The following is a 24,727-nucleotide window of genomic DNA, read 5'->3' as shown; positions in this document are numbered from 1 at the left end:
TTTGGGGTCAGTAAGATTGAAAGAAGTCTCTTCTGCTCACCAGGGCTGCATGTATTTGATCAATACAGTAAAAAATGATAAATATTTTTTTATTATTTTAATAACTGTTTAAATAACTTATATAGTAAACTGTAATTTATTTCTGTGATCAAAGCTGAATTTTCAGCATCATTACTCCAGTCTTCAGTGTCACATGATCCTTCAGAAATCATTCTGATATGCTGATTTGCTGCTCAAGAAACATTTCTGACTAATATCAATGTTGAAGACAGTTGTTCTGCCCAATATTTTTGTGGAAACCGTCATACATTTCATTTTTCAGGATTCACAGATGAACAAAAAGTTCAAAAGAACAGCATTTATTTAAAAATACAAATCTTTTGTAACATTATGAACGTCTTTACTGTCACTTTTGGTCAATTTAATGCGTCCTTGCTGATTTTTTTTTTCTTTCCAAAAACAAAAGCAAGCAAACAAAAAACATATTGACCCCAAACTTTTGAACAGAAATGTTACAGAACCGTAGATTAATGTGTATTTTTAATAATAAGTCAATAAGTTAATTCAACTGAAATTTGATTTTTATTTTAATTGATTTGGATTTTTTTTCTTGGTCATTTCTTTCTTTCTTGAAGAATTTGAAAGGAAAGCAAAAGATACAAAAAAAAAAAACTGTTGTTATTATTATTATTATTATTATTACTATTATTATTATTATTATTATTATTATTATTTCAGTTTAAGTTGTAGTAATTTAGCACTATATGTGACTCTTTTATTACTTTAGTGTTATTTATATACTATTAATTATTATTTTGAACTGGCTTGTATTTTTGTATGTTGTGTTTTTATTTTCATTTTAGTTAAAGTTTTAGTAAAGTTTTTTTTTTTTTTTTTTTTTTACATTTTTTTTCTGTTGTGATTTTAGTAATTTACTTCACCTTAAAATTTATTTAGCTGTGAGATTTGTAATTTTCATAAATATTCATTTTATGCAAATTTGAATCACTTGCTAATAATGTTTCAGTGTTAAAACATTATTTATATTATATAAATAATAGTATTATTTATATTTGAAAACAAAGCAAAGCAATATATATATATATATATATATATATATATATCTTTTGCTTTGCTTTCAAATATAATAGTAATATAAATAACATGGGAATAAAACATCACATCCAGTACATAATCAAATTATAAAATAAATAAAAAGCTTTAACATTATTCAAAACGCATACTCAGTGACTCATGCAGTGTTTTTCAGGGGAAAAGAAACCCTTCAATTTGTACGTTCTTCCTTTTCCATTTATTTTCAAGCTCTGAGTTAAATGATCCATTCTATCTTTCATTATGACCATTAAAGAAACACCAAATATTATTCAAACTCAAATTAAACTTTATTTGATGTTATTAAAACTCCATCAGTACCTGATCTGTCAGCTGTGAAGCTGCAGAAATAGAAAAAGTTATAACAAATGACCACTAAACGACACGAATGCGTCAAAACTAAACACTCTAAAATGCCACTCTCAGGAAAAAAAGGTACAAAAGCTGTCACCGGGGCGGCACCTTTTCAAAAAGGTACAAATATGTACCATTCAAGCACTAATATGTACACTAGAGGTAGTAATATGTACCTTCAAGGTACTATTATGCACTTTTCAGGGCTAAATAAGGTAGAAAGTGTGTACTTTTGAATGGGTGTCGCCCATATGGCAGCTTTTGTACCTTTTTTTTTTTCTGAGTGCATGGAAAAGTGTTGCAAATGTTGCAGGTGCTCACTGTGACCAACCACTGATCTAACAAACGATATGAAGGAATTTTGTGTATTCGTTTTTGCTTGTATTTTGATTCTTTGCTTTTTTAAGGTTGATTTTACCAGATAATGTCCTTCCAGGTCCTTCCTACGGAATTTCTCTTTCAGCGATCGTCTCTCTTTTGAGCAGGGCACTTCTGACACGTTGAAGTGTTTGATCAGTCTCGTACGTGCCAAACTGGATTAATCTTTTCCTCTGGGTTCAGTAGGATGTGATTCATGTAACTGATGTGCTTCTAAAGGCTCTTTCACACCAAACACCAGTGCGTTTTCAATTGACACTATAGATTCCTGCGGAGCTCTTCACAACGTTCGCTTTGTAGGTTCACTCACGCATCAACAGATTCTGTACAATAAGTAAATAAAACATTGAATAATACAGACACGCCACTCAAAGCTGCTTTAGCCTTGCACCAACTACCGCTTTTGTTCACTTCGATTATTTGCCTGAATAGATGCTTCGCTGCGTTTGGTGTGAAAGGCCTTGAAAGTGTCGAATGTTCTGCTTGATACTAAAGCGGTTCATTTTCTTTGGGTTTTCAGCTGCAGAAAAGGGAGCGCTCGTGTCGATATTTCGTCCAGGTATTTTCCTCTTTATATCTGCACCGCTTTCATCCTCACGCCTCATGCTTTTCTCTTCATTCGCACCCGCCTCATCCTGGTGTTTTTGTGAGGTCCTGTTGTTGTCATTTGAGGCCTTGACCAAATTGAACCTCCACCTTTGCAAATTACCCATAATAAGCCACTCGCTCTTAAACGCTTCCATCGGCGAACGCAACCTATGATCACAGAAACACGCTTGTGAAAAGAAGTGCACTTTGGCATGCTTTTAGTGTGGAAAAAATACACTTTAAAAGAACATGCTTAAGAGTGAACTGTTAATTGCAATTAATGGAAGTGTGTTGTAGTTTCGATTTATATCAAATGCAAATAGTTTAACTTAAGTAAAACTCAACTACAACTTGATATGTAATACTTGTAATTGCTTCTATAGTCGTTGAAATATGGTTTAAGTGCTGCTGAATGTACCGACAAGCATTTATGATAAACTAAAATATACTTTAATGTAATTTCTATTGAAACAGGTGCTTAATGTGCTTAAATCTATTTGTAATTACACATTTGCAATGATGAATTTGTAAGTTAGCTATTTAAAATATATTCATTTTACATGTAATATTGAATAATACAGTGATGTTTTAGTGCCATTTAAAAAAAAAAAAAAAAATCTAAGATTACGAGGTTAAATTACGAGTCTAAAATACTTAAGTTAAAATACTATATGAATAAAGTTGTAATATTACTAGAATAAAGTCAAAATATTACAAGAATAAATTCGAAATACTACAAGAATTATGTCAAAATATTATGAGAATAAAGTCGAAATATTACGAGAATAAAGTCGAAATATTATGAGAATAAAAACGAAATATTACGAGAATAGTCAAAATGCTACAAGAATTAAGTCAAAATACTATGAGAATAAAGTCAAAATATTTTTAGAATAAAGTCGAAATACTAAGAGAATTAAATCAAAATACTACGAGAATAAATCAGAAATATTAGGAGAATGAAGTTAAAATATTATGAGAATAAAGTCGTAATATTATGAGAATAAAGTCGAAATATTATGAGAATAAAGTCAAAATATTTAGAGAATAAAGTCAAAATACTACGAGAATAAAGTCAAAATATTTTTAGAATAAAGTCGAAATACTAAGAGAATTAAATCAAAATACTACGAGAATAAATTAGAAATATTACGAGAATGAAGTCGAAATATTATGAGAATAAAGTCGTAATATTATGAGAATAAAGTCGAAATATTATGAGAATAAAGTCAAAATATTTAGAGAATAAAGTCAAAATACTACGAGAATAAAGTCAAAATATTTTTAGAATAAAGTTACTAAGAGAATTAAATCAAAATACTACGAAATAAATTAGAAATATTACGAAAATACTAAATATTATGAGAATAAAATATTACAAATAGTCAAAATGCTACAAGAATTAAGTCAAAATACTACGAGAATAAAGTCAAAATATTTTTAGAATAAAGTCGAAATACTAAGAGAATTAAATCAAAATACTACGAGAATAAATCAGAAATATTAGGAGAATGAAGTTAAAATATTATGAGAATAAAGTCGTAATATTATGAGAATAAAGTCGAAATATTATGAGAATAAAGTCAAAATATTTAGAGAATAAAGTCAAAATACTACGAGAATAAAGTCAAAATATTTTTAGAATAAAGTCGAAATACTAAGAGAATTAAATCAAAATACTACGAGAATAAATTAGAAATATTACGAGAATGAAGTCGAAATATTATGAGAATAAAGTCGAAATATTATGAGAATAAAGTCGAAATATTATGAGAATAAAGTCGAAATATTACAAAAATAAAGTTGAAATATTACGAGAATAAAGTTGAAATATTTCAAGAATAAAGTCAAAATACTACGAGAATAAAGTCGAAATATTTCGAGAATGAAGTCAAAATATTATGAGAATAAAGACAAAATTTTATCAGAATAAAGTCAAAGTATTACGAGAATAAAGTCAAAATATGAGAATAAAGACGAAATATTTCGAGAATAAAGACGAAATTTTATCAGAATAAAGTCGAAGTATTACGAGAATAAAGTCGAAATATTACAAGAATAAAGTCAAAATATTATGAGAATAAAGTAAAAATATTACGAGAATAAAGTCAAACTATTATGAGAATAAAGTCAAAATATTTCGAGAATGAAATCGAAATATTTCGAGAATAAGGTCAAAATATTATGAGAATAAAGTTTAAATATTACGAGAATAAAGACGAAATACTATGAGAATCTAAATATTTCAACTTTATTCTCATAATTTTGACCTTTTTTTCAAGAAATATTACATTCTTGCAATCTTAGATTTTTTTTTTAATGTTTTAAACGTGGCACTAAAATCCTGCCGTAGAAAAACACACGAGTTCAAATGAAAATCGAGTGCTTCGCATGTACTTTAGTATGTTAGTCAGCACATCAGAAGAAGTGTACTTCTTTAAAACATGATGAAAGATTATTAAAACATGATGATTTAAAATGAACTTTAAAGTAAAACTTTTAATTTGACATTGTTACAAAGGTGACTTTTTAAAAGTCTACTTAAGTGTGTTTAGAAACAGTCATGAAAGTTACTTAAGTGGCCTTTATTTCATTAATATTATATTATCTGCAAATACAGTTTATTAAAAATATACATTTAAGATTTGACATACACTACAAGTGCACATTCAGTACAATTAAGCACACTTCTTTTTCACAAGGGCAGTGTTTTCAAAAGCAAATGCAATTATCGGTCAACTACTAGGCAGAGATCTATTTTTGTTCACGGCCTCATTATTACCCATAACGCTGTGTTTTTGCATCAACGAGAGCAGCTGTGCTTATTATCTTTGAATAAACTAGTTTTGGGTCACATTTGTAAGCTATAGGTTAGAATTAATTCAGGAATGCAGGTTGGAGAAGCACAGCTGCTCTCGGATCAACAGTCGCCTGCAGCTTTTTTGCTTGAGCTCTGCTGCTGCTGCATCCTGTCAGGTCATGTGACTGTCAGCCTTCCCAGCATGCACTCGATGATTGTGAAGCAACAGCTGTCTTGACCCGGCAGAGGTCAGTGTGTTAGTACAGACGTCAGAGATCATGACTGTTAGTGAAGACGCTTCGTCTTTTTGACTCAGTGATGACATTTTCACACTAGAGCTTATAGTGTGAATCCAGATCAGTAATTCACATGAACTCAACTGTTCATGCAAACTCAGATGTGAACATGATGGTGTAAAACAATCAATTATATGTATAGAGGCCCTATATACAATTCAGTGATAACTGGGAAAATGTAGTCATATTATTTTTTTTTTAAGCGTTATTGGAAATAGAGGCAGTAATGTACAGGTAAGACCTCATCTCATTTGTTAATTTGTTTGCACATGTGACCTGGAACAAAACCATGTTTTTAGCAAAGTTAACGGTTAACAGATTTAGTTTGAACCAGTGTTATTTGCATGCTTTTATAGTTTTTTCTTTTTCTATTTTGAGTTTCGTGGGTTTCATTTGTGTATTTATATATTTATATTTTATATATTTGTATATTTTAGGTTATTTTTACTTATGTTATTAAGTGTCATTTTTATTAGTTATTATTCTTTTTAATTACTGCTATTTAAGTTTTAGTTTATTATATATATTATATTTTTAATTATTGTTTTTTAATATAATATTACTAATTAGCCAACTTATTTCAGTTAGGTGGCAAGGCAACATTTCTAAGTTTGATTAAGTTTGTCATTTAATATTTTATTTTATGTATTACTTTTTTTATTTTTTATTAATTCAATTAGCAAAAATATTATTTAGTTTTCTTTAGCAATAATAATAATAATAACTTCTGTTCACTCAAATTTTGTTTTGAAGTCATAACAAATATATATATATATATATATATATATATATATATAAAATCCACTGTATATATGACTGAAGGAAATGAGAAAAAAAAAAAATTAACAGAAAGGCACATTAAATTTAGATTTAAAAAATGGCAATTTAAGACATTTATAATGTTACAAACATTTCAAGTAGAAACTGTATGAAATGTATGACAGTTTCCACAAAAATATTGTCCAACACAACTGTTTTAAACATTGATAATATTTAGAAATGTTTCTTGAGCAGCAAATCAGCATGTAAGACTGGTGTAATGATGCTCAAAGAAAACAGCTGTTTTGAATTGTAATAATATTTCACAATTGAACTGTTTTCAGCACATTTCACAAATAAACACAGCCTTGGTGAGCAGAAGAGACTTCTTTAAAAACATCACCAACCCCAAAAAGCAGTGTTTATGTATCATAAAATCCATATTCTAAGCTTTTTAAGAATTAATGACAAATTGTCGATTATCTGTGAATTGAGCTCAAGTTTTGTTCAAGTGAGATGAAAACATTTCACGAATGTGAACTTTTTTTCCTGCTTTATTGTACGTGTTATGTTTATCAGAAAACATCTCATACATACCGATCAGAAAAGCTGTGGTCTATTATTCCTGATGCTAAGAATTTGATGAGTGTAAATCAATGGATTTGCTTCTGCTGGTCGGTAGATGATGTTCACAGAACATCCAGTGGTTCTGGACAGGAGGAGCAGTGTATTTCCACTGAGAAGTGCCGAGATTTTGATTATTTTTGTTTCGTGCTCCAGCGCAGAGTTTGACTTATTAATAACGGCGATGGATCGATACCCGACCTGATCCCGCGTTAAGAATAGATTTCTAGCGCTGCGTTCAGAAACCAGAGCTCAGTGTACATTACGGGTACAGAGCGTGTTTTTCTGAGGGGAAATGGGTTTGATGTTTAAACTATTGATGCCCTTTCACGATCAATAAACGACCCGCAACAAACTGAGCCGCGTCAGCTGTTGTTCTGAAGGAATGAGATGTTTGCGGAGATCTGGAGATCTGCTGCGGCTCGTCTGGATGGAAATTACAGGGTTATTCTCTATATTTATCAGTCTGTGTGCACACTGCAGCTTTCTTTTTTCAATTTACACAAAAATGATTGTGAAAATAAGGAATATTATTTTACAAAACAATGAACAGAACATTCATTTATTAATTTCTGCAACATTATTGATAAGTCAATAATGCATAAATGTAAACATATTTATAAACTTCAACATCTATTTTGTATTACTTTTAAATAGCTGCTCAAATCAAAATTGCAATCATGAGCAAATGATGTCTTGAAAAATGCGCTTGCCGCTCTTTTCCCAAGCAGTTACATTGAGACTAAAGCTTCAAAAGGAGGCAGAAGTTGCTGATCAATTTCTCATTATGCTGTATTATCACCAAATCCTGGATTCAATCTTTTCTTCAACTTGTTTGCTTTCAATTAGCACAGGTTTTGCATTTCTTTTTGGAACTGAAAAAAGCATTTGTGGATATTTTTGGTCAGTGTTCACTGAGAAACTAAGGGGGAAAAGGGGTTCAGATCAATGAGGCCTGTGATTAGTCTCATAGAAATACAAAACCTGTGCTAACTGAAGGAAAACTAGTTGACAAGAAGGTTGAATCTAAGAGTTGGTGATCATTGAGCATAATGAGAAATTTATGAGCACTTTTTCGTAGGTCGGTCATTTTTGACTGGGAGCAACACGAGTGGAAAAACATTTTAAAAACTAGGAAGTTGTGAGTTTTATTCCAGTGCGAAAAATAAATTCCTCTTTGGGTCAAAAAGACCAAGACACAACATGAGCGTTAAAAACTGCAACTCAATTATTGAGTATATATTTATGTATTGTAATGTCCTATTTGGTACTTTAATGATATTTTATAGTGCTGTTTTGGTGGGGAGATTTTTGGCCGATGTATGTTATGAAGATTATTCACAATCTCTCTGTTTTGATCTGAAAAAGAAAATTTGCTCTAGACATTTTTGTGCAGATATTTCTTTGACTTTATTTTTCTTTCTCTTAATATTTTGCCAGTAAAGCATTTTGAATTGCCATTGTGTTCAGTACATGTGCTATATAAAGAAACTCAATGCAGGTACTGCTGGTGTTAAGAAAGTCATGCTTTACCTTGTGGGAAAAAGTGAATGTCTGTGCTGAAGAAACGTCATCACATCACAGCTCTTATATTTCAGACGTGTAAACGTCAGCTCAGTGAGATCAGAGAGAGATTTAACCGTTATCTGAGCATGTGAAGCTCATGTAAGTGAAGCCAGGCCTGAAGCCTGACCAGCCTATTGCAAATAGTCAGAATTATGACCGTCTGTTTACAGCTGACTCATGAATAGACAGCTGACAACATGATTAAAGCTTGCATTAGCATTGAAATAATTAAAGGAGCATCAAAACCTTCAATAAATGTATGCATTGATTCACATATGTGGTTCATTTCACATATGCACGCAGAGGATCATTTATAAACATCTCCTGTAAATGCATATGATATATAGGATGCTAAGCCATAATTACATTATATAAGTACAATACAAGTCATTTGGTTTCTGTAGTTTAATGCACAAATAGATGCATCTGTGCTCAAGTAAAGGTGCCATTTTCCATTAGTGGCTTTTAGAGATTACTTAACTTTTCTGACTCTGGAATATGGAAGCATATTTCTGCCACAAAATAAAAAAAAATGAAAAGAAAAAGATACTTTTGACTTCTTTTTTCACAATTCTGCTTTTTTTCCCTTTAGAATTCTGAGCTTCCATTTGCAAGTAATAACTTATAATTTGGAGAAAAAAAAAAGTTTTACTGAAATAAATTAATGGAAATAAGCTTCCATTTCTGATATTATATATATATATATATATATATATATTTTTTTTTTTTTTTTTTTTTTTTTGTCAACGGTTATGACTGTTATAGCACCAGCTGTGGTCTGATCCACTTAAAACTTTGCATGTTTGTTCAGAATCAGCTGTCGCATATGCTCAGCAGGTTTTGTGAAGTTTTGAGTTTTTCTTTAGGCTTTATAGGATTTGGGGTAAATTTGGGCAGGCCCCTTTTTTAAACGATGCCATTATAGCTTCCTAAAGGGTACATTTCAGGGTTTTTTTTGGATAATTATTGGCCTAGAGAGAGTCCAGAGAATTGTACTGCAGTATTTTTTTCCAGATTGAGCAAAAAAACCTAAAACTAGTTTGCAAAAGTAGGTTTTCCACGTCTTCTCAGTCATTTAACAAACGATTTGATTGACAGCAGTGCTTCTAGAGGCAAAGTGGTCCGGAACGGAAAGTTCTACCATACTATATGGATATTATGCGTACGTGTGGAAAAACTGTGCGACCTACAATCGTTTACGCCCTTGAAAAATGCAATGTTAACCTTGTCTAACAGGTGCTCAAACTTCGTCGGCCAATGGCGGCCATGTGTTTTGAGATACGCAAATGTCCTTGTACACACCAAGACCGTGCACACTGATTTTCACATTGATAGGACAAATGTTTGCGCAGTTATAGCCATTTTTAAGTTGTTTTTTTTCCCGCGTATAGTGCCACCAAGTGGCCAAGCTCAGCATTTTTTTTTCCTGTGACCTCAGATTGAGCTGTTACATAAGTGTTGAGTTTGGCGTAGATATCTCATTCCATTCAGGAGTTATAGGCATTTTACTAAAAGTGGCTCCGCCCCTTTTGAATGTTTTTTGATGATTGTTGATATTCACTCTCCGATCAGGTGAAAAACCTAGAACTAGTTTGCAAAAGTAGGTTTTTCAAAAAATTCAAAATACCTGAAAATTTCACCAAGCTCACGATCAAATCTGAGGTGTGCGTTTTGTCTGGCGTGAGCCAACAACATAAGACACTTGACTCTGCGACTGACGGTTTAGGAGTTATGACAGATTTCATACTTTTGATCACTGTAGCGCCTCCGTCAGGCCAATGGGGTCGAGCCTTGGTCACATTGTCGGTGGTGTGAGTACTACCATCCCTCCAAGTTTCAAGTCTCTACGACTTACAGTTTGGTCTGCACGATCAGTTTTATGTGGATACCGCTGATCCGTGACCATTCTAACAATTACAATAGTGTTTCAGCACTACACACTTGAACCCCTAATGAAGTCTAAGACTGAACAGAAGCCTTTGCCAAAGTGTTGCTTTAGTAGTAGGTGGGACTAATGCACAAACTGTAATCTCATTGGCTAGTGTTCACTTTTCACTGTCCGCATTTTAATTTCAGCAAATCACTTTGGGCGAATATGGCAGCATGATGAATATTCATGAGCCCAACAACTATTAGATAGTTGGGAGTTCATTATTGTTAACATTTTGTTCACAGAAACACTAAATGACCAATAATCTCTCAAACACCACCAGCAAACTTAATAAACACGGCTGAAACAATGTTTTAGTTCTAATTATTAAGTTCTGTTATAAAAAATGCTTAATTGACTGACATCTCTTAAATATGATGGTATTTTCATAAAGCATGTTGTATTGTGAAAACAGGCTGATAATATTTAAAAATGGTTCCCAAAATGCAGTTTTCAGATCACCCATGTACTGCTTCATTAACAGATACATTAGTGACCATACAAATGCAAATGACTTGATTTTACAGTTTGACATTCATGGATGCGTTAAAAACCTCCGTCGACACTCACGAGCGCAGCAGCACTTTTGTGTCTTGTTTTATGTGCTGCTGCTTTGCGGTATCATAAATTATTAACTGTTAAACAAATCGTTTAATGATGGTGACAGCTGGTTTGTATGTTTATAGTTGCCTAAACGCCATCCTACTGTGAGAGTAAGAGCTCGTAATCATTCAAGTTCAAATATATAATGTAAATGGTGTACAACTCATCAACTATACAAGCAAATACAAATACGTACAAAATTTAAACAATCAGACTTTGAACAATCAGTTTTATTTTGAAAATTAAAAATGAAATTGTGCTGAAAATGTGTTCATCCTCAGGCCATCCAATGTGTGGATGAGATTTGTAGAAATGTGCATTGCAGTGAATGGGTGCCGTCAGAATGAAAGTCCAAACAGCTGATAAGAACATCACAATAATCCAAACAAGATACTCCACACCACTCCAGTCCATCAATTAACATCTTGAGAAACCAAAAGCTGCGTGTTTGTAAGAAACAAATCCATGATTAAGACATTTTAACTAATATATATGAGTTCATAATACATCATAATGCTTTCTCCAGTGAAAAAGTGATCTAGTCTGAATCAGGAGAGAAATCTGCCCAGATCAAGCACTTTTTCACAAGCCAACATGTGAGTGAATTTTGACAACAGGAGATGGACTTTTTCACTGAAGGAAGCATTACTATGGATTATGGACTCATGTTTTAGCTGAAGCAACAGTTTAAAGTCAAAAAAATGTATTAATCGTGGATTTGTTTTTTACAAACACGCAGCTTTTGGCTTCTTAAGATGTTAACTGATGGACTGGAGTGGTGTGGATTACTTGTGGATTATTGTGATGTTTTTATCAGCTGTTTGGACTCTCATTCTGACGGCACCCATTCACATCCACTGGTGAGCAAGTGATGGAATGCAACATTTCTCCAAAACTGATGGAGAACAAACTCCTCTACATCTTCAATGGCCTGAGGGTGAGCACATTTTAGGTAAAATTTCATTTTTAGTTAAACTGTTCTTTTAAGGACACATTATGAAGACATAAATGTGTTTTGGAGCTTGTTTTCTCAGTTTCTTTTACCAGCCGAGGAGATTTCAGATATTTTGCTTATGTATCTGGTCAGTGTGATTGCTTTGAAAAGTAACAGGTCATTTCTCCTCAACACGCTGCTCGATTGACATTGTTTTTCCAGTTAAATCTGAGTGCTGCGGTTTGGCACGCGACGGCTGGTTTCTGTCTGACGGGTCATTATTGAATGGACTTTAATGGAGAAGCAGTGTTTAACAGGATGTGATGTTTTAAAGATGAACGTGACCTTACTTGAGCCTTATGTGATGCTGTTGAATGAGAGACGGACACGCAGACCGACGGCTGCTTTATAGATGCTAAGATCAGTGCTGTCTGTCTGCCAGGATCAATCTCTCACACACACACACACTGCAGAGACTAAGAGTTTATTTCCTAAGTCTGTTAAAAAAGGCATTATGGGTCGGTCTTGGATCTAAATGCACAACTTTAAAACGGGATAAAATACAGAGCATGTATTAAAAACACAATATGAATTTCCCACTGCTGTCAATGTGATTGGCTACACACACACACACACACATTTTTATTTTTCCTCAGTACGTCTTTCAGAAAGTGCAATATGAGTGGAGCTGGTGTCTATATGCACAGCATGAAAGCCGCATGCAATATGTGTTTTAAAATTAGAACTTGTATTAAAAACACAATATGAGTTTTCTGCCTTTAATAACTATCAGATTGATCAGTGACACACACACACACACACACACACACACAGACTGAGAGTTGTAATGCAGGCTGGAAGTCATTCGTATGTATAAGGAGGACCATCTAGACGAGTGAGAGCAGAATGTGAAATGCGTATATTTCAGGAGTTGTTGGAGTTTCTGGTTGTTTCTTCTTCTCCTCTGCTGCTGTGTGAGATGATGATGATGATGATGATGATGATGATGATTTCAATCTTGTATGTCCGGCCTCACTCAACACATGTGCTGCTGAACATGTGAGGGTGAAGCTGTCAGGAGAACTGTCTGGAAATGACAGAAAGAACAAAAGACCACCTCATATACAGCCTATTTTTAGGGCTTGAGGTGTCACATTATTTTCGTGACATTCAAGCACTTTGCACCTTACATTCGCAGTAGCTGCTACAGATGTGTGAAAAACATGCTCTTGTAGGTGTTATGCAAAGTTGTAATAAACAAAGAAATAAATAAATAATATATGGTAGTGGTAGTAGTAGTAGTAGTAATAATTATAATAATTGTTAATATGTTAATTATTTATGCATTACGATTATTAGCATCCATAATCAATAATAACAATAATAATATTTTTATTTTTTGGGGGGTGAATAGAGACATTTTTTGGTTAAAGTTTTTTAAAGTGTTGTTTTGACTTATTTATTTTTGGTTTTGTATGTGTGGCTATCATAGAAAATACATTGCTATTTAGATTAAATGCTGCTTAATAATAATAATAATAATGTTTTTTTTGGTTAATATTACTTAGTTGAGTAGAAATGTGCCGTTACTTTTCTAAGTGATCAGACTGACTGGCAATAATTAAAAATATGATTTAATTATATTAATGTTTGTATATTTATTATATTTTTATATTGCATTCTGTGTTGCCTGATTTTATTTTATAATAATAATATGTTATTGTTTTTTATTATATATAACTTATATGTTGATATTTATATTCATATTAATTAGTGAGTTGAATAGACAAGTTTTTATTTTGTTTTATTTTTATTATATTTTATTTTATTTTAATTTATTTCAGTTTAGTTTAGTGCCGCTTTAATAATAATAATAATAATAATAATAATAATAATAACAATAATATATTTTTAATTAATTTATTAATATTAATTAGTGAGTTGAGTAAAAATATGCCATTACTTTTCTAAGTGATCAGATTGACTAGCAATAAATAAAAATATTATTTAATGTTTATTTTATTTTATTTTATTTTATTTTACATGGCAGCTCATAAAAATTACATTTCTTTTCAAATTGAGTGCCGCTTTAATAATAATAATAATAATAATAATAATCCTTATTATTATTATTATTATTATTATTATTATTATATTATTTGTTGTCTGATTTTATTTTATTTTATTTTAACAATTAATTCTAATATTATTGTTGTTATTATTATAACAATTTTATTTATTATTTATTTAATTTTATTATGGGGTGAATTGGGACTTGATAATCCATGTAAGGCAAATTTGGTCTCTTCCTTTGCTTGTAATCATTGTTAATTTGTATGGCAGCTCATAAAGCAGACGTTTCTATTTAAATCCCCTCACGTACGTCGTGTCAGATCAAGCTCTCAATTTTACATTTGTTTCTAATGTTCTGCTAATACGTTTACCTCCCAAATCCTTTAAACGGCTCATCTGCATCACAAATCTCCTCTCAATCCGTATGTATTCATCTCATCTGCATTGAGCAGTCGAAAACGAGACGTTTAAGTTAATCGTGAACCTGCGATCAGCACCAAATGTTTTCTGTATGAATATGCATGGCGTGATTCACCGTGATTCATTGGTTGGAGTGAACAGGCGAGCGTTTGGCCCGATCGCGTGGCTCTGAGCTCAGACAGCCTGACCCGGGATCAGTGTTTAATCTGCTGGCGTTCCCGTCGGGCTTTGTGAGGATCTGAGGTCAGGTGCTGCTAAAGCCGCTCGCGGGAAGGATCGAACCCGTGTAAGCCGAGAGACAGACCGCTTCAGTTCGGCCTGAGTCGGTTCAGCGCTGCGGCGGATTACAGAGATCAGCGCTGGTGCGAGAACCGGACGGGACGGGACATTTCAGAGTTCATACCCGCAGAGAAACAGTAGATTAGCGCACTAATAACAAAGGTGTGTGTGTGTGTGTGTGTGTGTGTGTGTGTGTGTGTGTGTGTGCAGCGCAAACTCCTCCAAACCACCGAAACACACACTTCAGTGTGCAGGATTAGTTCAAGCAGGCAACGTTGTCAGCGAATTACTCAATAAAGCTGTGACTTTGTCATTAAAAGTGTGAAAATGTCATTTAAATGTGTGTATTTAGGATGCATAACAGGCTGGCATATTAACTTAAGGCCTTTTTTCATTTACTGTATTTCAAAAATGTTTAAAATATACAATTATCATAAACAAAAAATTTCAACAAATATAAGTTAAATACGACTTAACTATTTAAAAATGTATTTGAAATTAATATAATATAATATAATATAAATAGGAAAAAAAAAAACAACAACAGTTTATTAAAATAAATCTGAAATAAATTATAAATATTATTCAAGAAAAAAAAGGGGGGGGGGAAGTTAATTGCCAAGAATTAATTTTTTTAATTTACTATTATAGGACTGAAATTACTAACTGAATAAATAAAAATAAAAAAGCTTTCGTTTTACATTTTACTTTATTTTTATTGAAAATACAAAAAATAAACTAAACTTAAAATGAACTTTTAAAAATGAATAATTCTTTATATATAAGAAGATATTAGAATAAAAGCCAGATATTACAATAAAATAAAATATATTAAAATCAGAGACTAAAACCACTCTTTGTTCTATTATACTTTTTTATATTATTATTTTTTTTGTACTATTTTTTTATGTATTTGTGTGGCAGTGTTTATTTAATTATTAATATTTTTTTTTTTTTTTTATTTCATATATTAGATTTTATTTTATTTCTTTATTTCTTTCTATATTTTTAATTTATTTTTAATTTAATTTTATTTTTATTTTTTATTTTTCCAAATACTGATTTCAGTATCTGTTGCTGTTTGGTACTGACTTTTGATATCATGACAACATTAATTTGTTCTCATATTTTTATTTTATTTTATTTTATTTATTCATTTATTTATTTTCCGAACACTAATTTCAGTAGTTGCTGTTTGGTGCTGACTTTTGATATCATGACAAAATGAATTTGTTCTCATATTTTTATTATGCTGTTGTTTTGTTTTGTTTTGGATTTCCCCTCCAAATACTGAATTCAGTATTTGTTGCTGTTTGGTGCTGACTTTTGATGTCATGACAACGTTAATTTGTTCTCATATTTTTGTCCGTCTGTTGCAACAAGGTGTGTTTAGAAATGCATGACCAGTGGCGGTTCTAGACAAATTTTACTAGGGGGGCCAAGAAGGGGCCAGTGTTTAACCAGAGGGGCACATTAAAAAATGACAACAAATGATATTTAAAGATTATAAACTTTATTTTACTTTAAAATCATACAAACATTTATTATGTACAAGAGTGAGTGCAGGTGCAAAAGAGGTAGGGCCATAAAAAAATGATAAATACAGTACAGTACACATTAGTTCATGCACTGTGAACTAACATGAACAACTGTATATTTTTATTAACTAACGTTAACAAAGATTAACAAATACAGTAACAAATGTAAAAGTGTTACCAAGCTTTTAAACATCTCGAAACCAGCCATTTACAAACTTGATTTCATTATCAGTGTGAAAAACAAAAGTAACACGGTTATGTGCAAGAACAACAAGTCACTCACGAGATGAAATTGTTTCGCTTACCTTCGACTCTTGCAACAGGAGAAATGAATCGTAGCTCCTCTATCCAAGAGTAGTTAGTTGTTGCTGCGCTCTCATTCACCGAGCAGCGCCACAGTGTTTCGGTGCGCCGCTCTAATTTACCCGTGTAGAACGATGCGTCGCATTAGTTCCGCTTTTGGCGCTCGTGTGTAAAATCTTAATAAATTCATAATTGTTTTATTTGGTCAGCACGGGGGGGGCCACAGGGGTGGCCAGGGACATGTCTACAGAGGCACGGGCCTCCCTAGGCCTCCGTGTAGAACCGCCACTGTGCATGACCATGAATGAGATTTGAGAGTTGCAGATTTTGCATGAATCATGGCTTAATGTTAACTATAAAGCTTCTTCAAAACATCTTTTGTGTGAGGAAAGAAAGACATACAGTGGAAAAAAGGATGATTAAATGTCAGTTTTGATGTCTAGTTGATCTGTCGTTTCATGTGTGAGCGCTGAAATAAACACACAAATGCACGATCAATCCAGCACGAAGCCTCCATTCACCTTCTGCTCTGCCTGTAAGTTTATCTTCTGAGTTTCTCTTTCATTCTCTATTGATCAAGATCGCGCCGTCCTCGTGAGGTTACAGCGGACCGCTCGCGTTCGCTCGTCTTCAAACTCCTCAGACGGCGACTTAAAGCCACAGCGTCTTTGAAGTTAACGCCGATCTGCTTCTCTTGAAAGTTTACGTGAGCGAGAGCCGCCGGTTTCTTCTTCCTCTTCGGCACATTTGAGTGTAAATCGGCTTTATTAGCTCGTTCGCCGCACTTGTTTGGGCTTGGTCTGATTAGCATTCCTGTGGCGTTTTTGGCCCGTAGTGTTTTAAATGTTTAATTGGCGGTGCTGCTGTTGAGTGGAGTGATGAGGTTTTGATGATGGAGGTTAAACGTTATTAAAAGGCTGAACGATCGGCCACAGCTGTAGCAGATCTGTGTTTCTGAGAAGCCGCTTCTTCCCAGAATCAGGCCGCCGTCGCTCAAGTGTCGCGCTGCTTACTGATTTCAACAACTGGATATCCGGCGTCGCAGAAACCCAGAGCCAGGTGTTAAATGACTCTCTCTGTGTGTGAGTGTGTGAGTGTGTGTTTTGCACCATCTGTCATGTTATTACCAGTGTTTTGGATGTGGTTTCATGGTAATGAAGGTTCATATCTTTTGACCAATGAATTTTCGTGACTTTTCCGGTCATTTGGTCTCATTCACTAAACGTGTGTATGCACAAATTTGACAGATGTGACAGCTGTATTTTTCTTTTTCTGTATGCATCATCATCTTCTTCTTTTAATCTTGTTTTGTAGTCCGAGAAATGAGGAAAAATATTATTTTATTTATTTATTTATTTATTTATTTATTTTTTTTAATATATATTATTTTAACCTTTAGAAAATTTTAATTTGTCAACCTTTGTCAAGGTTAATGGTCAAGGAGGTCAGTAGGAAATATTTGCTTGATCATTTTGTTATTTTTATTTCTCATAAAAACAGGAGACAATATGTGCTTGATCATAGTTATTTATTCTTATAAAAAATTAATTATATATAAAAAAAACTTTTTTGAAAACTAATTGATCACTATCCTTTAAAAATACTTGATCATTTTATAATTTGTTTCTCATAAAATACAGAAAAAAATATATTTGAATGATCTTTTTTTTCACGTATTTCTCATAAAAATGTTAAGTTGTTTATAGTTACCATAAATTGCAGAAAAAATATTGCTTGATTATTGTCAGTTATATTTCTCATGAATTATAGGAAATTGATCATATTGTCCTGTTTATTTCTCAAAAAACAGGATGTAATGTTTGCTTGATCATTATTTATTAAAAATCAATAAATAAATACATAAATAAATAATAATAATAATTTGATCATTAAAAAAATCTCCTAAAATCTTTTTTTTTTTTTTCATTTATATTTCTAATAAATTATGGTGGAAAAAAATATTTGATTGACCATTGTAATGAAAAAATTGCTTCATAAAATACAGACTTTTTTTAAATAATTTGTCTCTTATACTTTTCATAAAATAAAATAAAAATGCTTAATCATTGTCCTGTATAGTTTTCATAAATTATAGGAAAAAAATATTTGCTTGATAATTTTGTCAGTTGCTTCTCATAAAATACTGAAAAAAAGAGATATATATATAATTTTTTTAATATATATATAATTTTTTTCTTCATCATTTTGTCTCATATACTTCTAATAAAATAAAAATGCTTGATCATTGTCATTTAGAAATTTCATACATTACAGAAAAAAAAATGATTGTTATCATTTATATTTCTCATAAATTACATGAAAAAAAATGATTTGCTTGACCATTATAATTTATATTTTTCATGAAGTAATGAAACAATTGCTTGATACTTTTGTCAGTTGCTTCTCATAAAATACTGAAAAACATATTTTTAAAATAATGTGTCTCTTATACTTCTCAGAAAATGAAATAAAAATGCTTAATCATTGTCATTTATAGTTTTCATAAATTACAGGGAAAAAATATTTGCTTGATAATTTTGTCATTTATATTTCTCATAAAATACAGTAATGTTTTTTTGTCTTATTAATATTTCTCATTGCACAACTTGATTGCTTGATGTTGTCATGTTTATTTCTTGTAATTTCTAGAATGAGATATTTATATATAACTTCTGTCATGTTATTACAAGTGTTTTGGATGTGGTTTAATCCAGGAAGGTTGACATCATTTCACCAGTGACTTGTCATGAGTTTTGGTGTGAGTGGGTTTGTGCGTGAACTCATGATCCGTCTCTCAGAAGTGCTGCTGTGTTTGTATTCTGTCATTGCTGTGTGACAGACATCATTCTTTCTGTTTGCTGTTGTCAGTCGTGTTTCTGAGGATGTTGCAGGTTTTGCGCTCGCCGCGTCTGAATGCTAACGCTGTTTTTCCCGCGGCAGGCGATGGTGGAGACGGTCAATAACCTGCTGCAGCCGCAGGCGCAGACGGTGTGGATGAAGCTCTCCAGCGCCGATCAGCTGCGCGCCGCCACCATGCTGCTGGACACCGTGGAACAGGGCGCCTTCGTGCTCGCAGACAACCTGCTCAAGACCGACGTCGTGCAGGAAAACACAGAAAACATCCGTAAGTCTCTCAGATGCTTTACTTGCAGCGCATTGAGTGCGTGTTCTTCACGCATTCATCATCAGCTCAACACTTGACCTTGCCGTTGGTGGCGTCTTGCTCTGCTGTTTGAGCTACAGGAACACAAATCACTGTTCAGATGAGTTTATCACAATCACACGTGAAAGATGACATGAAATCGTACATCTTATCTGTTATCTCATCTCTTATCTGTTGGTGTGTGGATGTTTTGTGGACTTCTCTTCAGATAAGAGTCAGAAATGAGGTGCTTAACCTGCAGAAAATATGAACTGTCAACCAACGATTATAAGAGCTCCTTTAAATTTGTATTTCTCTTATGAAAAAAAAGTTTCTTTTTCACATTTATATTTTCCAGAAATTACAAAAGAAAAAAGATTGCTTGATTATTTAGCAATTAAACGCTCAGAGTACAATGTAAAAATAAATAAATAAATACTTCAATGATTTTGTCATTAACATTTTCCTGAAATTACAGAAAAAAAAAAAAAAAAAACTTGCTTGGCAATTTTATAATTTGCTTGATCATTTTGTCATTAATATTTTCCATAAATGACACAAAAATGTTTGCTTGAACATTGTAATTTATTTTTCCATAAGTTACAGAAAAATATATTTGCTTCATTATTTTATGTATTGTTTATTATGTAAATCTGGATATTTGTCATTTATACATTCTATAAATTTTGGCATTAATAGTTATATATTTATAAATATTTATATAAATACAGAAAAAATAGAAAAAAAGCTTAATCATTGTATTGTATATTTATTTTTCAAAAGTAAAATAGAATAGAATATAAATTCTTGATCGGTGTCATTTATACTTCTCATAAATTACAGAAAATAAATTGCTTGATATTTAGTGAATTATATTTCTTATATATTACAGTCAAAATTGTGTGATCATTATGAAATTTAGATTTCCCATTAATTACAATCAATCAATCAATCAATAAAAATGCTTGATTATTTTGTCATTTACACCTATTTTTTTTTTTCATGGATTACAGGAGAAAATTTCTTAATCATTTTATTATATTTTTATTTTTTGAAAATTAGAAACAATCTTAATCATTGTCATGTATAATTACAGAAAAAGCTTGATATTTAATCATTTATATTTCTCATAAATTACAGAAAAAAATTGCTTGACTATTTTGTCATTTATATTTCTCATAAATTACAGGAAAAAAATATTTACTTAATCATTTTATTGTATATCTAATTTTCAAAAATTACAGAAAATCTTGATAATTGACATCTGTACTTCTCATAAATTACAGAAAATAAATTGCTTGATATTTTGTCATTTATATTTCTTATACTTTACAGTAAAATTTGCTTGATCATTTTGACATTTACGTAAAATTACAGAACATTTAAAAACATACAGACATTTAATAAATTACAGAAAAAAAAAATATTTGCTTGATCATTTGGTCATTTAAATTTCCCATAAATGACAGAAAAGAATTTGCTTGATTATTTTGTCATTTATATTTCCCATTAGTTACAAAAAATAATAAATAAATAATTGATTTTGGTACAGTTTGTTTCTCATGAATTACAAGAGAAAATTTCTATCATTTTATTGTATATTTATTCTCTCTCTCTCTCTCTCTCTCTCTCTCTCTCTCTAAAACGTAATCATTGTCATGTATAATTACAGAAAAAGCTTGATTTAATCATTTATATTTCTCATAAATTGCAGAAACAAATTGCCTGATCATTTTACCATTTATTTTCTTCATAAATTACAGAAAAAAAAAAAAAAAAAAAAAAAATATTCGCTTAAATATTTTGTCAGTCAACTCAATGCTGTCAGCACTATAGTTTGTGTAAAAATTAAGAGTATAAAACATTTTCCATCCTCCAAATTGTCACTTCTAGGGCGTTACAACAAAAAAAACATGGGATTTGTACATCCAATGTGTTAAAAAAGTGAAGTGACACCAGAGCGAGCCTTATCCATGGAAAGCGTCAGACCGTGTGTTTTTTCATTCTGATCGTGTTGCCAGAAATCGGCAGATCCCGGCTATCAGCGGCGTCCATGATCCTGAGCGTCCCTGATACACACCGATAAACCTGCTTTCATCACAGATAACCTCATATCAGCGCCGCGCCACCGTTAGCACACGCGTTTGACTCCTTTACGTTGCGAATCGTGTTATTTCATTCACCGGAAGGTGTAATTAAGCGCTTTCAAACGAAAGGCTGAGTGAGCATATGCTCCGAGCGATAATTTACCGTCGTTTACGACGCGTTTCTCAACCCGCAGAGGAGTCGGACGAGACGTTTTGAGGACGCCCACGCTTTTCCGTCCCGCTCGCATCTGTTTGCGGATATCACGGTGTGAATGTCAGCATTCCCGAGATCAGGCTGTTGTGGGATTGTGTGTGTGCGCGCGCGTGTGTATATTCCTCCGGGATGAAAGCGGATGCATCTCCCGTTCCTAAAGACGGGGATTTAAGGCGGTCTGGCTGCCATGGAAACTCCAGAATGTAGGTCTGCCGTCTCTCTGCGGAGATGCTCGCATTTTGGGAATTAATAAAACAGAATTTATCGTGTCTGGCATGCGATTTATCCTGATATTAAGGGATCCGGAGCTCGGCTCCGCGGGGGGAGGGAGTCCCTCCGACAAACTTTTTACGAGGGTTATTTTATATCCTCCGTGCAGCGCGACGATTAATCTGCGGGCTCTGACACCTTTAGCAGACCTTCAGGCCCTGTTTGATGGGGTTAGTTTGCAGCGTTATACGGTTTGTTTGGCCCGTGGGGCCGCTGAGTCCGTCACCGGCACCGGCGAGCCGAAAAGCAGCCTTCGCTTAAAGGAATAGATCAGCCGAAATTGAAAAGTTTACATACTCTCGTGTCATTTCAAACCCGTGTTGTATTCTTTCTTCTGTGGAACACACAAGGAGATGCTGCTTTCCATAATACAGCGGTACAAACAGGTTTTCTCTCAGAAATTCACAATTACAAAGAAATGACAAGTAACACATTGAATTAAATGTGAAGTTTTGAAGTAGAAAGACTGAAATAGTAAAACTTATTCCAGGAATCTGTTTTATTTACTTTGCTTTTGTGAGGAACGTAGTGAAATGTAAAAAAATAATTATCTGACATGTGCAACAAACAATGACATTTGATGTTTAACGTGGCAAGTAAATCATGTAAAGGTGCTGTTTGCAATCGAGGCTCAATGGAAAAATAAGGCAAAACTAAATTTTAAAATAAAATGAAAAAAAGATCATTTCAAACATGATAGTACATTTTTAGCACTCTCTAGTGTTTTCTTGTAAAAAGTGCTCTAATAATTTTTATTTACAACTTCGAATTGTTTTTTTTCTTCAGTGTACAGTTGAGGTCCAGTGTTGTCGGTGTGACTTTTGTGCTTTATTTCAAGCTTTTTGAAGAATGGTTGTGTGAGGAGCACAGTGAAATATAAGAATTATTCATCCGAGATGTGCACAAAACAATGATGTTTTATGTTAATCCTGACAATATGGATCTGAAGTGCTGTTTGCAACCCAGGCTCATTGAAAAAACTACATTTCTCCTAAATAATAAACATGTACGTATTATTCACTTTAATTTTCAGCTAAAACGAACACTAGTGACAGTAAAACACCAACAAACTTTATTCCTTTATATACACATTATGATTACGTGGCAGGTTATTAATTGATAAAGGTTGTTCGTTCCTTGTAGAATGTACAGCATTTCTGATGTAGTAAACTTGCTCGGTAGCTCACCCGGTACAGCATTGCATTGTGATGTAAAATGCTCTGGTATGAGTCGCGTAAAACACAAATCATGACGAAAGAGATCAACGACTTGTGGTGTGTTCATTTCAAAGAAAAAAGACTGAAATAGGGTTTTCTTGTAAAAAGTGCTCCAATAAGTTTTTTTTTTTTGTTTGTTTTATAACTTTGAATAGTCTTTTTTGCACTGTACAATCAAGCTCCAGACACTGTATGAGGAACATATTGAAATGTAAAATGATGCAAAAACTACATTTCTGCTAAATAATACAACATATAATTCACTGCAATTTTCAGCTGAAATGAACACAGCAGTGGCAGTAAACAACAATTTTTATTCTTTAGCACACAAATTATGATTGCAGGGGCAGATTACTGATTATTAAAAGACATATTTTCACCTAGTTTCATGCACAATACTATATTATGAGCTCAAAACACATTTACCATAATGCATGATTTGTAGACTAACCTTTTGACTAACCTTTTCTGATGTAGTAAACTTGCTCGGTAGCAGCATTGCATTGTGATGTAAAGTGCCCAGGTATGAGTCCTGTAAAACACAAATCATTTGGTGTGTGTTTATTTCAAACGCAAAAGAGCATTTTTTTAGCTTACAACCAGAATTGTCATTGGAAATTTCAAGTAAAAAGACTGAAAAAGCATTTTCTTTAAAAAAAAAAAAAAAAAAAAAAGTGTTTCAACAAGTTCACAATGTCAAATAGCCTTTTTTCCAGTGTACAAACAAGCTCGAGTATTGTCCATGTGACTTTTGTGCTATTTTCCAAGCTTTTTGAAGACATGTTGTATGAGGAACATAATGAAATGTAAGAATTAATAATTCAAGATGTGCAAAATCCAATCCAATGATGTTTTATGTTAAACCTGGCAACATGGACCTGAAGTGCTGTTTGCAACCCAGGCTCATTGGGAAAACTGCATTTCTGCTAAATAATAGAACATGTACATTAAATTCACCACACTTTTTAACTAAAATGAACAGCTACAGGGGCAGATTATTAATTGATATGGACTTATTTTCATTCAGTTTCTTGCACAATACTATGTTATGAGCTCAAAACACTTTTATCGTAGTGCATGACCTGTAAACTAAGCATACTGATGTTTATCAAGCATTTAGAGCATTATCAGCTCTATATATCAGACTTTTCTGACTTAGTAAACTTGCTCGGTAGCGCACCCGGTAAGAACTAAAATACGAGTCCTGTGAAACACTAGTCACAACAAAACAGCTCAAAG

The 24,727-nt window shown here is 32.6% G+C and overlaps 1 protein-coding gene across 22 annotated transcripts in view; it reads left to right on the top strand.

The window, feature by feature from the left end:
- The window catches only part of LOC127167882 (adhesion G protein-coupled receptor L3), a 332,296-nt gene that overhangs the window by 241,415 nt on the left and 66,154 nt on the right, over nt 1-24,727 (top strand). For 16 of the 22 annotated variants that reach the window (XM_051114253.1, XM_051114251.1, XM_051114249.1 and 13 more), the window contains 2 exons: nt 2,366-2,404; nt 19,499-19,682. In XM_051114253.1, coding sequence (XP_050970210.1) covers nt 2,366-2,404; nt 19,499-19,682 — 223 coding nt within the window. The remainder of the gene's footprint in view (nt 1-2,365; nt 2,405-19,498; nt 19,683-24,727) is intronic. The other 6 variants (XM_051114254.1, XM_051114256.1, XM_051114250.1 and 3 more) reach the window with 1 other exon arrangement.

The sequence above is a fragment of the Labeo rohita genome, chromosome 7, assembly GCF_022985175.1.
Source record: "Labeo rohita strain BAU-BD-2019 chromosome 7, IGBB_LRoh.1.0, whole genome shotgun sequence".
Lineage (NCBI taxonomy): Eukaryota > Metazoa > Chordata > Actinopteri > Cypriniformes > Cyprinidae > Labeo > Labeo rohita.
Note: the sequence above shows the minus strand (reverse complement) of the source record. Positions and strands in the feature narration are given on the sequence as shown.